General features: G+C 40.2%; 1 protein-coding gene across 3 annotated transcripts in view; it reads right to left on the minus strand.

Annotated features, from left to right (window-relative positions):
- ARHGAP6 (Rho GTPase activating protein 6) overlaps positions 1–15,099 on the minus strand; it is a 510,558-nt gene that overhangs the window by 41,619 nt on the left and 453,840 nt on the right. For all 3 annotated transcript variants that reach the window (XM_074966643.1, XM_074966664.1, XM_074966655.1), the window contains exons 5-8: positions 10,119–10,314; positions 8,984–9,039; positions 5,021–5,171; positions 404–552 (exon numbers count right to left, since the gene is read on the minus strand). In XM_074966643.1, coding sequence (XP_074822744.1) covers positions 404–552; positions 5,021–5,171; positions 8,984–9,039; positions 10,119–10,314 — 552 coding nt within the window. The remainder of the gene's footprint in view (positions 1–403; positions 553–5,020; positions 5,172–8,983; positions 9,040–10,118; positions 10,315–15,099) is intronic.

The raw sequence follows: 15,099 nt of genomic DNA on the forward strand, positions 1-15,099 counted from the left end.
ACTTGCCCAATGTCTCACTGCGAGTCAGTGGCAGAGTCAGGAATAAAAAGCAGGTCCTTTGACTCACAACCTTTTGTTCCATATTATATAATGGGATGAAACTAAACTAGGAAAAAAATAGGCTAGATTGAATTAGCTATTTCTTAACAGTGAAGTCTATTAGGCTCTGAATCTCCCACAGGAAGTGGTGGATGCCTCATTGATTGAGTCATTTAAAAACTACAATACAAAACAGTCTCAGGAATATATGATTGTAAACAACTGGATGGCAAGAGGGAGGGCAATATTAAGTCTATTTCATCTTTAATGCTTATGACTGTAGGCTCTCTGTTTCTCATCTTTATAAATATGTCCTTAGAGCAGGGAATAACGGAAGTGAAGAACATGAATGATCTGAACATACCTCCTGGCCATCTTTGTCTGTGCTGTCTTCTGCATGGCTAGCCACCGTAAAGAGGAACTGCAGGAGTCTGTGTAGAGTGTCGCAGTTACAGGGAGGTAGAAGATAAATAAGAAGCTGTAAGGTGCTTAGTTGTTCATCTGGCTCTAATACTAAGAGGGAAAAAGAAAAATCTAAGAAAAACATTGAAACTAACCTAATGCAATGCACATACACTCGGTAGTGCTCCAGCTAAAAGAATAATATAAGAAAAGAATTGTTTAAGGAGTTTACTGATCATGTTTCCCATACATTTTCCAAGGTAGGTCGATACAACTTTAAATACATATCAGTTGCATAAAATATTTCTGTTTTATTCTGTGATCTTGTCTCAGCCAATAGTGGAGTTGTAGGATTAATAGTGTCTGCTAGCTCAGATTTAAATTCTGCTTACATTATTGGAAACAAGCAAAAGTAAGGTTTGGCCTAATATGCCTTACCGTCACTTTATATATATATATATATAGTGGATATTGGTGGCTGCATGTTCTGGCATCCAGGAGAATTTTAGTTTTAAAGTATTCTATTTGTATTTATGCTTTAACCATTTTTAATTAGTTTTCTTACAACTTTCTTTCCTAGAGTGTGACTAGGAAACCTAAAAAGCAGCAAGAAAGCGCACATAAACTCTGCACTGTCTGTAGCCAGTTCATACTTCTAAATGCAATGTTAGTCAACAGTAGAGATGAGCCTGAGACAGGATCTCAAATCTGAAACCCACAAATGGATCTGAGTACACATGAGTTTGCAGCTTGAACATCTTTCTTATATGGGCTAAATCTAAACACTCAGAAATCTGGCAGAGCTTTAATTCAGATTTTCAGCTTGAGACCTCGACAGGCAGGAGTATTTTGAACCATGGTTCTGAGGCCCCATGAATTGCCATGAAGTTTGAATCTGGGTGTAAGATTTGGATCTCGGGTTTCGGCCTGTGTGATGGGGTGGTGTCCAGCGGTCAGCCCACCCAATCACGTGGCTTGGCTCTTTAAGGTTGAAAGCTCCTTATATAATAGGGGTTATTGATAGAGAGAGGAAGCATTCATGGGAATAAGTGGTGCTTGGGAGAAAATCTTAAGGAGCCTTGTGGAGGGGGAAAGGCAAAACTCCCCTCTCACTCAACCAACTGGGAATGAGCTAGGAGAAGGGGAGCATTAATGCAACCTCCTCCCTCACAGCAGGAGAAGGCTGCCAAACTCTCTGACTCTGAGCATTAGGTGGGGCCAACTGTGGGAGAAACTGGCTAAGCTCGTACAGCAAGTTTAACTACCGCCTGCTCCAGGAGGACAGATGAGGATTCCTGGTTTAAGGAGAGAGTTGAAAACTGCCTGAATTACCCAGCTCCAGGAGGAGAGAGGAACAGGGCTGGCCTTACCATGAGGTGAACTGAGGCAGCCGCCTAAAGTGCCAGACTGGGCAGGAGGGCGCCACTAGGACCCAGAATGTAGAAAATTGTGTCTGCTGCTGGTGCATATGTATTCTCTCTGCTCTAGATGCACAGAGATGGTGGAGTGCTGTGCTGGAGGAAGGAGGGCATAAGAGACATAACAGGTAGGCAAAAGGTGAGAGGGAATAACAGAAAGCAGCAGGAGTTGCAGGGAGAGAGAGGAGGAGGAGGAGCCTCTTATCTACCTCTCTAGCACCCCCATGAGCCTGGACTGATTAACACTGATTAACATTAGCATCTCAGGGTGCTTCCTGTTTCCTGCTGCTTCCCTGAACCCACTTGAGGAGAACCGGAGCCAGTTAGGCCCTTAAGATGATGATATCTTCCCTCACTCAGGCCCTGCTACCAGCCTCCTTATTTGTCCCCTTCAATTAAGTGTTGAGATCCACTATAGCTGGCACAGAACAGCAGTCATGAGTGAAAGAAGAAAACGCCCTTCTGGGGCAACATTCAGAAAAAGAAAGAAAGCAAAGGAAGCTTTTCTATCTAAGCAGGAAGAAGCTCTCCTGAGATACATAAACACAAATGTTCACGGTGAGCCTTCCGGCCCCAGTGACAATGTGAGTGGTGAGGAGATACCTGATCTTCCAATTAGTCAAAGTGCAGGTGACCTGGCAGCTACTGCAGCATCCATATCTCCATCTGAAATGCATGAAACCATGCACATTCCTGAAGAAAAGTGTAGATCAGAAAAGAGTGTGGTGGAAGCGCAAGAAACAGCTGCTGCTGAGTTTAGTTCCTTAAGTCAAGATGATCCAGGACTGTGGACCCATTTGAGCAGTAGCCTGAGGGACTTCCTTGTACTGCATGGGCCACAGCAAGTGAAAAATGTCCTGTTCCCCAAAGACAATGAAAATAGAAGTTTCCATCCAACACATTACTGGCGTGAAATCCCCAATGGTGACGAAGTGGAGAGGTCATGGCTTATGTACTCAAAAACCCAGAATGCTGCATACTGTTTTTGTTGCAAACTCTTCCAGTCTAATGTTCCAGCCACACTGTGTTCTACAGGAACAAAGGACTGGAAAAATCTGGCTAGAAATCTGACATGCCATGAGAAGGCAGCAAATCACCAGAGAGCATTCCATAGGTGGAAGGAGCTTGAGATAAGACTAAGGTTAAAGGCCACCATAGATGATCAGCATCAAGAGATGATTGCATCAGAGTCTCTTACTGGCAAAATGTTCTGAAAAGGCTCATTGCCATTGTGAGAATGCTTGCTACCCAAAATCTAGCACTGTGTGGCACTTCAGATCAGCTGTACGTGCCAAACAATGGAAACTTCCTTAAAATTATGGCGCTGATGACTGAGTTTGATGCTGAACTCCAGGAGCATCTAAGAAGCGTCACCACCCAAGAAATGTACACACACCACTGCCTTGGTAAAACTATTCAAAATGAGATCATATAGTTACTGGCAACAAAAGTCAAACAGAAGATTGTGGCAGATCTGAAGTCCGCAAGATATTACTCTGTTATTCTGCACTGCACACCTGACATCAGCCATACGGAACAAATGACTTTAATGGTGCGTTTTACAACAACAACAGAACCTAGTGAAAATGTCCCTGCAATGGTGACTGTCAGAGAGCATTTTCTAGAATTTATTGACATTGATGATACTACAGGACCTGGTATGACAAATGTGCTTCTTAAAAAGCTGGAAGATATGGAAATTGCGATAGCTGACATGAGAGGTCAGGGCTACAATAATGGTGCCAACATGAGAGGAAAGAACAGAGAAGTGCAGACACGGATCCGAGAGTTAAATCCTCAAGCTTTTTTTGTCCCATGCAGTTCTCATTCATTGAACTTGGTGGTCAGTGATGCAGCATCAGCTTCGAGCGAGGCTGCTGAATTTTTTAATGTAATTCAAAGCATCTATGTATTTTTCTCTGCATCAACTCATCAATGGCAAATTTTGAAGCAACATCTGGGAACATCCTCTCTGACACTGAAACCACTGAGTGCCACACAATGGGAAAGTCGAGTGGAGGCGATAAAGCCGATCAAACACCAAATTGGGAAGCTAGATGATGCCATAGTTGCCATTATGGAGGATAATGCTATGACGGGAACTGTTCGTGGGAGAACAGTGGCAGAGGGAAATGGAATCACCAGAAACATACATAACTTCAAATTTCTGTGTGGCTTAGTGTTGTGGCATGACATACTGTTTGAAATAAATGTTGTAAGCAAGAGACTCCAACGTGTTGACCTTGATATAGCTGGAGCAATGGAACAACTGGACAAAGCAAAGTCATACCTACAGTCTTACCGGTCAGATGAGGGATTTCAAAACATTCTGAAGAGTGCACAGAAGTTGGCAGGAGAACTTCACACTGAAGCTATTTTCCCACCCATACAAGAATATAAGAGTCACCAAAGAAGACGACATTTTGATTACAAGGCACGGAATAATCCCATAAGAAACCCCAAACAACAATTCAAAGTTGAATTCTTTAACCAGGTGCTAGATTGTGCAATAAAGTCAGTTGAAGAACGTTTCATGCAGCTCAATGCCTATAAGCCAAAACTTCTGCAAGAGGAGGCAGGAGAAAAGAAACATTTCTTTGGCATGATTATTGTTTTAGAGAGGGGCTGTATGAAACTGCTCAGAGGTTTGCAACACTGGAAATAATCCAGGCATTAGTGGATTAGTGGGCAGAGTGGTAACAAGTCCATGAAAAATGTGGCATAATCACATGGCTCTATCATTTACCTCATTACTCCATAAAGCCCCCAATCCAAAATTTGGATCTAATGAGGTAGACTCTTCCACCTGAGCAAGCCCCATTGATTTTCATGTGACTCTGCATGAGCATAAAAATCTGCCTTTGCAGATCCAATTACAGAATCAGGGCGTGTGTGTATGCACGTGGATAGATAGAATGTGATTTTCTATATACACTGAATAACCTCCGTGTTGCTGAGAATTTTTTTTCTGTGTTGTATCTATCCAACACCAAAAGCAAGTAAAGCCCTTTGCAACATATGGGAAAATTCACAAATATTTGTAATGAACTGGAAGTAGAGGGAGTGTTAAGGCTCTTAAATAAAATGTTATTAGTGGCCTTGTAGAGCATGTAGAACTGAGCTTGTGGAAAAACACTAAAAGAAGAGGTTGTAAAGCTCACAGAGTGTGTTGATGAAGGCAGTGTAAAGTTCTTTGGTGAGAAGTGGATCTGGCATATCTCGTAGAAATTCCTTTAATAAAGCAGCAACGTCATGGATGCTGTGTTCTTCTTCTAGCACAACATCTACACCACGGTCAAACTCTTCCCGTAACTGGAAAAAATCAGGACAAAAGAATAGTCACACCACAGCATACTCATTAGTATAGTACATTACCTAAGAGAACATATTTTTAGATATGGATTTACCCACATTAACATTTCAAGTTTGCTGTTCCTGGGAAGGGCAGGCATACAACTCACATTTAGTTGCTGACTATTTCCATTATATACAGAATCCCTGGTATGTGCCAGATTCTTTTTTTTTTTTAAAAAGGGAGGGAGATATTTTTGTTTTTCAATTAATTTATGGTATTATTTTATCAAAAATAGAGCACCAATGAATTTAATAGTCATGAAAATAAGAGAATAATATACTTGCTGGAATCAGTTATAAGAAGAGTATGTAGTAGACACGTTTCCCCATACAGCCTTGCTCCATTATTCCTACTATTCAGCTCCTGAGCCCTTCAGGAGCAGAGAGAGACTATAAGTCATGCTGCATAGTGTAGCAATTTTCATAATAGGAATAAATAAATAAGAAGAGGCCAAAAGTCAAATTTCTCTTGTGACCGGAGATTGCATTGGAATCCAGGTTTCTAGAAGCAAGAAGCCAAGTTTGCGAACACATTGTGGCACCTTGCCCTGATATTTCCTGCTCCTCCTAACCATTTATTTATTTTCACAAAGTGATCACCATTAAAAAGTGAACAAACAGCCAAGTGACTTCATCACAGAATCTGAGTTCTACTGTTGTTTCTAGCCACAACTGCAGTCAAGAGCACAAGAAATGAGCAAGTCTAGCACTGTTAGCAGCAACAGACTTGCCAAAGGGGACATGGAGAGTCTAAGTCACTAGCCCTGCCTCCTACTTATACACTGCCAATTTTGCATGGGGAATGCACACTGAACTGTGTAAAAGGTTGTCACAGTCCCCTTTCCAGTATGTGTGCTACCCCAGCACCCATGGAAGTATTCTGCACATGCCTTCTTCAAACTGTTAGTCTTGTATTCAAAGTTGAAATAATAATTTATGAAATTATGTTTTCTAGGAGTACAGTACTTCAAACCTTTGCTAGTATGCAGGGGAATTTCAAATATTTAAATCACCCCAATGACTAATTATAGGTAAATGTGGCTCGGAAGAAAAAATGAGCCCCCCCCACACAACTTACTTGTAGTGGGAGTGAGGTGTTTATAGGCAAATCACAGACACAAGAGCAGGCAAATCACTGGGAAAGTATATACCTACATTGATCTTAGTCTTGAGCAATGGGAAATCATGTAAATGTAGATGAGTGTGGAAAATGCCACATTTTCTAATGCAAACTTGGTCCGAAGGGTTGACACTTTGGGAGTGTTTAAGGGCCTGGTGTAAAAACTGGGGTCCCCTTTTCACTGTGAGCCTTGCTATTAAGTGTGGGATTCCCACACTTGAGCATGAAGCCTAGATCAGCCAATTTGTTCTTACTCCATTATTACACTTCCCTGCCCATGAGACTCTGCTTTGTGGGTATTATTTTTCCAGCTGAGGACTTCAAGGGATTCCATTCACAACCCAGTGCCAATCCTCAGATTGGGTAGCAGAGTTACTGTGGAACATCATGAATAGAGCTGAGCGAATAACTGATTTTTTTGGTTTAATGGCCAAACCAAAAAAAAAAAAAAAAAAATCAGCCTTGTTCTGGTTTATTTGAACTGACATTTTCAAAACAACATATTGAATTGAAATGATATATTTATAAACAATATGGACCCCACATGGTGGGGCAAAGCATTACCACTACTTCTAATAACACCTAGCTTTATATAATGCTTATGGATCTATAGATCACAAAAGGTCACCAGGATGGCCTCCAAAGGGATGTTGTAATTAACAGAATATCAGACATATGCTGTCCATGGAATTATTTCAGTTTGAGATATAATACAAGCAGTATAAAAAGGCAATATCTTTCCATTTCTCATTAAGAGATCTCTCAGACACACTGCTTTTAATTACAGTCTTTTCATCAGACTTTAGGAAGAATACCTGGTAAGCATTAAACAATGGCTTCCAATTGAGGTTTAGGAGATTACAATTAAAATGGTGTATATATTTGCAATTGCTCTAATGCTTCCTTCCCCGCTCAACAACCCAAACAAATCCACTGGCACACACATTTCTTTGTTCTTTGCAAAGAAATTCACCTGAAATAGAAAACTCTCACTTCAGAAAACCCTTGTCCATCTTGCATGCAGGAAAGCCTGTGAACAGCTGTAGAAGCACAACTAAAAAAGTGTTTTGCAAAGCCTTCTATGGTACAGAAAATGGACAGATTTTTAATTGAAATCAGACCTTACATATCCCGCACTCTATGTTCATGATGACAGCATTTATTATTGTTACTGCAAAAGGTCCAGACGTTTCCATGTGGTTTAATACAATACATGAGTTAATTTAATTAAATACATTAGTTTAATTTAATACAAAAATACCAAACTGTTTTGCCTTGCTACGTTTTTGGAAGCTCGGTAAAAGGAAAAACAGGTAGTAAACGACTTTCAAAGTGAAGGTTAGCTCATTGCCTAGTTCATGACTGCCCAGCCTCTGGTTCTTTCCACGGGAATGATATGATTGTAGGTTTGCACTTGCCTTTGCTTAAACAACAGATATTTTGTAGTTAAAGCCCGTAGCTCAAATGGTAACTTATTTTTCCTTGATTTTCCCAATTTAGTGGGTGATCTGTAAGCTACCTTGGTAGAATAAAAATGTCTAACTTCTTGATACATAGCCCACGCAGTTGTCAGAACTGGCATACAGTAATCTACAACTCTAAGGGATATTGAATCCTGCCTTCCAGAATGCAGAGAGCAGAGCTAGATTACCCATCAGAGCTCACTTCCAAGAGGACCAGCCCTGTGTCATGCAGGACCTCAGGTTTTCAGGATCTGGCTCATCCCGCTCCTTCTTTTTGCTCTTTTGTACCATATTGTTTACTCTGATACCTCCTTGTAACTACTGTACCTCCAAACTTAGTATAACTAGCAGATGTTACAAGGCTATCCTCTGTCACCCATCTTTTAGTGTGTGTGGCTGCTGGGAGGGAGTGTGAGCGTTAACTCCCAGCTCTGTCTTTATCATTGGATCCCCATGGTGCAGAATCTTTGCTTTCTCAATGTTCGGCTGAGACTGGGACTTGGATGGGAGAAAACTATTTGAAATTAATAGGGGTAAGAGAGGTGATGCTTAGGAGAAGGAATTCGGGGGTTGAAGAGGTTGATTTCTCCCTATATAATTTAACATCCCGCAACTTCTGTGTAAGAGATTTGTAATTTGGGTTTAATTTGTGATCATCAACTCTTTCTGGAATGTTAGACAGAATTGGCAGCCAAGAGTACACCTCCTCCATTCAGTCCAGGTATTTGTCAACTTTTCTTTCAAACCTAAACCTTGTCACTGAAGTCTACTCAAATCTCATGCTCTACATTGCTTCTTCAGTTGTGAGATGATCCAGACTATACTGAGATTGCTAACCTGCTGAGACCCTGATACGGATTTCACCAAAGGTGAAGGTGGGCAGTTAAAATTGGGCAGAGGGAGCAATTCTTATTTGACCATTTTTGAACTTGGAAAAATCAGCTTTAGTTCAAGATTTAGGTTAGAATTCTTGTTTTCTTTGAACTGTTTTGCTCCTTCCTGAGCGAAGGGGACTGGAAACAGCCTACTCAGAGCTACCATAGATAATACCCAAATACCATAAAGTCACTTCCACAAAAAGCTCTACTTTCATCTACTGTGAGGCGGGGGAAATAATCACATTACTAGAAATTCTATAGGTGAACAGTCAAAAACAGTCAAGTTCATGTAACTAAATGTCTGCTCACCTGTCTGACTCTCTTTTTTGAGCTTCCAACTCTGAATATTCCAACTGTCTGGAGACCTGAAAGCATAGCATATTAGCAGACTGTTTCACTGTTTAAAACTCGGTCAGAAACTGCACTGAAACAAAAGCAATCTGAGCTATGCGCATTAGTAGCACAGTAGAGAATAAAAGCATTTCTCTAAACACGTGTTTACCCAGCTCAGGAGACTTAAGGTGCCTTGGGACAAGGAGTTTCTCAATTTAATAAAACTTTTGGATTACTTGACCTGCCGAACTGCAGTTCAGTGCCACTTTTTGTGCCATCTTTTCAACGCTACATCAACAGGCAGGCAGACAGGTGGATGTTGTGGTGGCAATTTTGCTTTAAGGGGCAGCACATCTAGGAGTGATATCACAGGAAGGAGAGAGGCAGGAGAAGTGTCCATAATTAACAGAGCTGGGACACTGGGTGGGGGCACAGGGGGTAGGCCTTAGGACACTTCTGGCAGTCTGGGGTTTTAGGATTCCCGCCCGGTTTTGTGTGTGTCTCTGAAAACAAGGCTGAGTGTTTTCCTGCCGTGGCGGGAGAAAGAGGACATTTAGGTTGAGCAAGAGCTGTGAAGAACTTGAGCTGACAGGTAGACACAGCAGAGACTGGCTGCGGGGGAGGTTTTTATCAAAGGGGAAAATTAAAAGAAGTTGTATTTGTACTTTTGGCAGGTTGCTTGTTAGTTGTTAGTCAGTCTGGTCACTTAGACTGTAAGCACAATGGGTGGGGGGCCTTTATGTGCTACCAGAATACAAATAATTAATAATATTTTGCTGCTGTATGAATATTCATGAGATATTCACTTGCAAGCTAGTGAACATTAGTAATCAAAGAACTTGTCAACAGGTCTCACTTTACAAGCAGGTTGTTGTGGAGTGATAAGAAATTGAGGTCATAATAATAGTTGGTCAAATGCCGAGGTAAATAATGTTATTACCATGAAGTGGTTTAAAATATACTATAAATGGGTTAAAAATGTATATCACACTAAACATGATAAGAACATGTATATATGTATGCTTCTCTGAGTATATAATGTTTAGTTCTACATACATGAACCCTCATAAAAATGTATCTTTCTACCTAAAGCAAAATGAAATACACTTACCATGTTTTTCTAAATGCTGGCAGCAGCTATCTACAAGCCGGGGAACCTGTCTATAAATAGGGTTCAGACTTAGTTTCTTATCCCTTGCCTTTTCTTTCTTGCTTTGAGCTTCAGCTGGCAAAGAGAGTTGTAGAGCTTCTAGCAGTCGGGATTGATTGTCATCAAGATCTGTAATAGAGTCCACAGACATTGCGCCCTGTAAAGTACACATACATGGACAATCAGTAAGGATGGAATCAACTAAGCAGCTCCCTTCCCTTAAGAGCGTATCTAATGAGGTCTTTTGACCATTGATCTTATATATTAAACAACATACATACAAAGTGCCCCTGATTCTCCCCTTCTTGACACTGTTCTACTCCAATGGAGTTATACCAGTATAAAATCAGTGTTCTGGAGTGGAGAATCAGGCCCACTATATAAAAGAAGCCCAATTCACTGTTATTCTGCACTTTGTGTAATCACCTGTACTAGTGCAAAGAGGGTATAAAACAGTACCAAATGTTTTACACCTACTTTGTGCTTATTTTTACAAGTGTAATTGCATAAAGTACAGGACAGTTGTAAATTGGGCCGTGTGTGTGTGTGTGTGTGTGTGTGTACATTATCTATATAAACATACATATGCGTGTATGGGTATATTCACACTTTTTTATTGGGCCCACATCTTGTGTAATAACCCCAGTGAAAAGGAATGCAAAGTATATTATACACACACACACACACTTTATATACACAGACACATCTACAGTACCTCAGATAACTCTGCATAATCCTGCAATGTATTTTTACTTTTGAGTTGTGAAGGACCAGGGATAGGCTCTACATGGAGCTCTTTTTTGACAATCTGCCTTTTCTGTTCTAAATATTTTTAAAACATTTAACATTGTAATAAAATCTTTAAATACATACATTTTTGAACTAAAGGAAGGCACAACCTCCCATGCACTGAAAAAGGCATAAGAGGTAAAACACTTCCAAAATTTGACACCTAAAAATGAAGGCCAGCTATTCCCAAACACAAAAAAGATTAATATCCCTACGCAGTGTTGCTGTAGCCACGTTGGTCCCGGGACATTAGAGAGAAAAGGTGGGTGAGGTAATATCTTTTACTCAACGTTGGTTCAACAAAAGATATTACCTCACCCACCTTGCCTGACTAGTATTCCTATAATGTTATTACATTCCATCGACTCATCCTGTTTAAATTCCTAGGCAAAAATCTTTTGTGGATACAGTTAAGCTTGTAGAACACAATTATATTAAAAAGATGTTTTTAGTAAGTGTTTTAATTCCATTGACATTTATTGGCAAGCTAAACTGTTTCTTAATGAAGGTTGGCATAGTAATTTCCTTTTTTATTTACAGATTATTTAAAAAACCTTGATATAAAAACATCTACTGTAAATTGTTATATTTTCTTCTATTACAGAGAAAATATTTATTATAACTAAAGATGTGGTGTGAAAGAATTCAGTACATGTTGTTCAAGGGAACATAAGCCACTGTAGAATTCAAATCCAATACTCTGCTGGAAACCTTGGTAACCTCTTTAAATGCAAGATGTTCTGCTGACAGAGTATACAAATTCCACAACCTGTGTTGGTGGAATATGTAAGCACATAGAACCTGAGCAGTTCAGATGACAGAAGTTACTAATTTTGCTGGTACAATTCTCTGTCAGCCCATGACTGAACTTTATAAATATTTCTAGCCCTTGGACAAACTTATAAAGTCCACTGGGAACTGACTGAAAATTAAAATCTTTCATTAATAACATCTAAAATAACCATATGACCTTATCAAAAATAGTCTTGTTTCCTGGATCTCATGGAAGACTTATGAATAAAACAACCTCAAAGTTGCTAGACCCATTCTTTTTTGAGATTCAGTTTTACAAAAATAATTACAAGACCTTTCACAAAGTCAGCTTCACCTCAATTTCAGTTTCATTCTCTCAAAAATGCTTTGTCTGACTCCCCTCAATTCCTCCCAAAGCAAAAAAAAAAAAAAAAAAAAAAAAGATACATTGGCTACATACCACATATGTAAAACTTCACGTGGAAATTACGTTTTTTTGAGGATTTTGGACACAGGGGGTTTCAAAACTGGGCTTACAGTGGAGAGCTTCTTTTAAAACACCAGTGATGTAGGATGAGATTTTCAAAACATTCAGATTTGGCTTAACTCTGATCCTATTGAAGGGCATAATGGAATTCCCCTGGACTGCAATGGGAGCAGATTTCAGTTAATGCTGAAAGCTATTGAAAAACCCCACCCACAGTCACTACTGCAGTTCCAGAAATACTGCCATCTCAGGAAAAAGTTTATTCCCCTTACAAAACTTGGTCAATAAAAGAGATGGGACTGTGCTCACATTATTTCAGTGCATTTTGGCACAAATAATGTATTAACATAGGGCCAGAACCATCCCTGGCATAAGCAGGTGAAAATCTATTGAAGGCAATGGAGTTGCACCATCTAATGACAATAGCCCTTTTGGTCCACAAACATCTGTAGGATTCCATCACAAAGTCCACGACCCATCGCCACCACAACAGTCACTAATTGGTGCCCTTGTTAGGAGCCTGAGCTCAGAGACCAAGGATTGACTACATAAAATTAATCACCCTCTCATTCCTTGCGATAGTCCCTCCAGGTCAGGGTTGAAGCACAATAGCAGGTGGTGTTGACAGGTTTGCACTGCTGCTTTTACCTTCAATACACATTTGACCATTTTCTTTGATATATTTAATAGGAAAAGAAACTTTGGGACTCCCAGTATACACTGCCCAGGAGGTAAAATGTAAGAGGCAGAGTGCCCAGAGTCGGTATTATGGAATGGGACAGTTTCCAATGCTTTCTCTTTTCATCTGTGATGCTGCTAAAATATCTTTTAGGAGAAAGAGTATGGGAGTAATAGGACAAGAACACCTCAAGTGCAAGTTTCCTTTTGCATTGGATCATGTATTTCAAAATCTGAAGTTGGGGATGCAGTATGAAAACTACCATACTTATCTGAAGGCCCAAGGAATCTCCAGCCAGAAGTAATATACAATATGTGTCTCTAGGGATGACCAGAGAAAGGGAGCGGTAAGCTACTGCCAAATCTCAAGAAAGCAAAAGCACTTAACAAAATTTAAAATATGTCTGCAACATAAATAGATATTTGGAAACTTATTCAGGACTTGGCTAAAATCCAATATATAAATCAATCTATCCCATTTTAAAGGAGATTGAATAAAGAAGAGACAACATAAGGCAGTGTCTTTAGAACACAATCTGAAATATGGTAAACAAGAATACAATCTCAGGAACTTCACAAAAAAAACCTCCCCAAATACTTCAAAGGTTTCTTGATAGTATCTTTTTCATTTTCACTAAGCAGTGACTGAGAGAGGACACAATAGCCAACTGCAGATATCTGTAGACTGTTAACACCAAAGAGGGAAAGGAATTATTTATAATGAGATAAAACAGAGAGGGGATATCTAGACTGAATATTAGGAAAAACTATCCGATAGCGGAAGGCCAGAATGTGGAATAGTCTCCCACAGGAAGAGGTGGTAGCCCCATCAGTTGCAACATTTAAAAGTAGGTTAGAAAATGCACTGGAGAATATCCTGTAAGGAACACTCCAAGAATGGCTGGGGAATGGACTAGACTGACCTAATAAAGTGTAGAAGTTAAAGACAGAAGAGAAATGTGAGGTTGTTATAGTTAATAATTCAAACACATTCTAAATAGAAAATTATGTCTGCTTCTACCTCAACTGCTTGCCTTCGGCTACACTTTTATTTATCTCTGAGGTGAACCATATGATATTATATCACCATGACTGTGTACTGAAACTTCAGCCACAATACCCTGCAAGTGGAAGTACTGACATCCATCTCTCTTGTTCATACCAACAAGGTGTCAAAAACACAGACTGCTAGGAACTTAGCACTGGGGGGATTGGGGCACATCTTTTAGATGAAAGATTAAACCTAGATTTCTTCTGCTCATCCCTGATGGCTGTCCAAGTGGAAATTAAATATCTCACAGCACTTTTTGAAAAAGAATAGGGGATGTCTCCCATCTCCTGGTCAATAATTCTCTCTCTCACTAAAACAGATTCCTATACCTATGGCTACATATAACATACTACCGAATTACTGTACCATTTACTGTAATTGTTTTGTGCTACTGGAATCTAACTTATTGCTTGTGGTACTTTGGGATACACTGTATCAAATACTGCATAAAATCAATTTTTATTTTGTTAACGCTATACTTTACAGAGTCCCCCACAGTACTTCCCCATAAAAGCTTTGATGCAGGGGAGGTGGAGAAGAGTGAATGTCGCTGAGGATTTCTCGGGAACATTTCTTTTTTCCTTAGCTCCTCTGGTATCCCCAACACTTAGATTAGTTATCAAGGTTTAATTTTTCTCTCCATTTTTCCACATGAAAAGGCAACATGAGTAGCCTTCACGACAGCTTGTTCCAGTACCATCTGATTTTTTTTGTAAAGAGCTCAAACTGTGACACTATCTACTTTACTGCAGTGTTGCATCAGTTCAGAGCACGGCATCAAGTTATAAAACCCAAGGGATGAAACCCAGCAAACAAGAGGCTTATCAGATATCCATATCATATGCAGGAGCAACATTCTATTTCAATTTAGGCACTAACAACTAGATCTGAGTCCCACTGACATCAGCACTAGTTGGGTCAGGTCCCAGCGCTCAAATTCTCTGACTAGCAGATGGCCTGAGGAGCTGGGCTGGGCATTACAGATGTGAGCAGTGGAGAGAGGAATCTTCCTTTGCAGATATCATCTTCTGCACAGCATGGTGATTGCAGACACCTGTGCTGCCTGTAGACTCCTGCCCCCACCTCATGCCACAGAGCCACACTTGTTCTGCTGCCAAGGGAGCCCTCCACAAGCTGAGAGGCAGGGGCATGATTTGCCACCAAAGGCGTGATCTGGATCTCAC

This window comes from Natator depressus, chromosome 1, assembly GCF_965152275.1.
Source record: "Natator depressus isolate rNatDep1 chromosome 1, rNatDep2.hap1, whole genome shotgun sequence".
NCBI classification, from domain to species: domain Eukaryota; kingdom Metazoa; phylum Chordata; order Testudines; family Cheloniidae; genus Natator; species Natator depressus.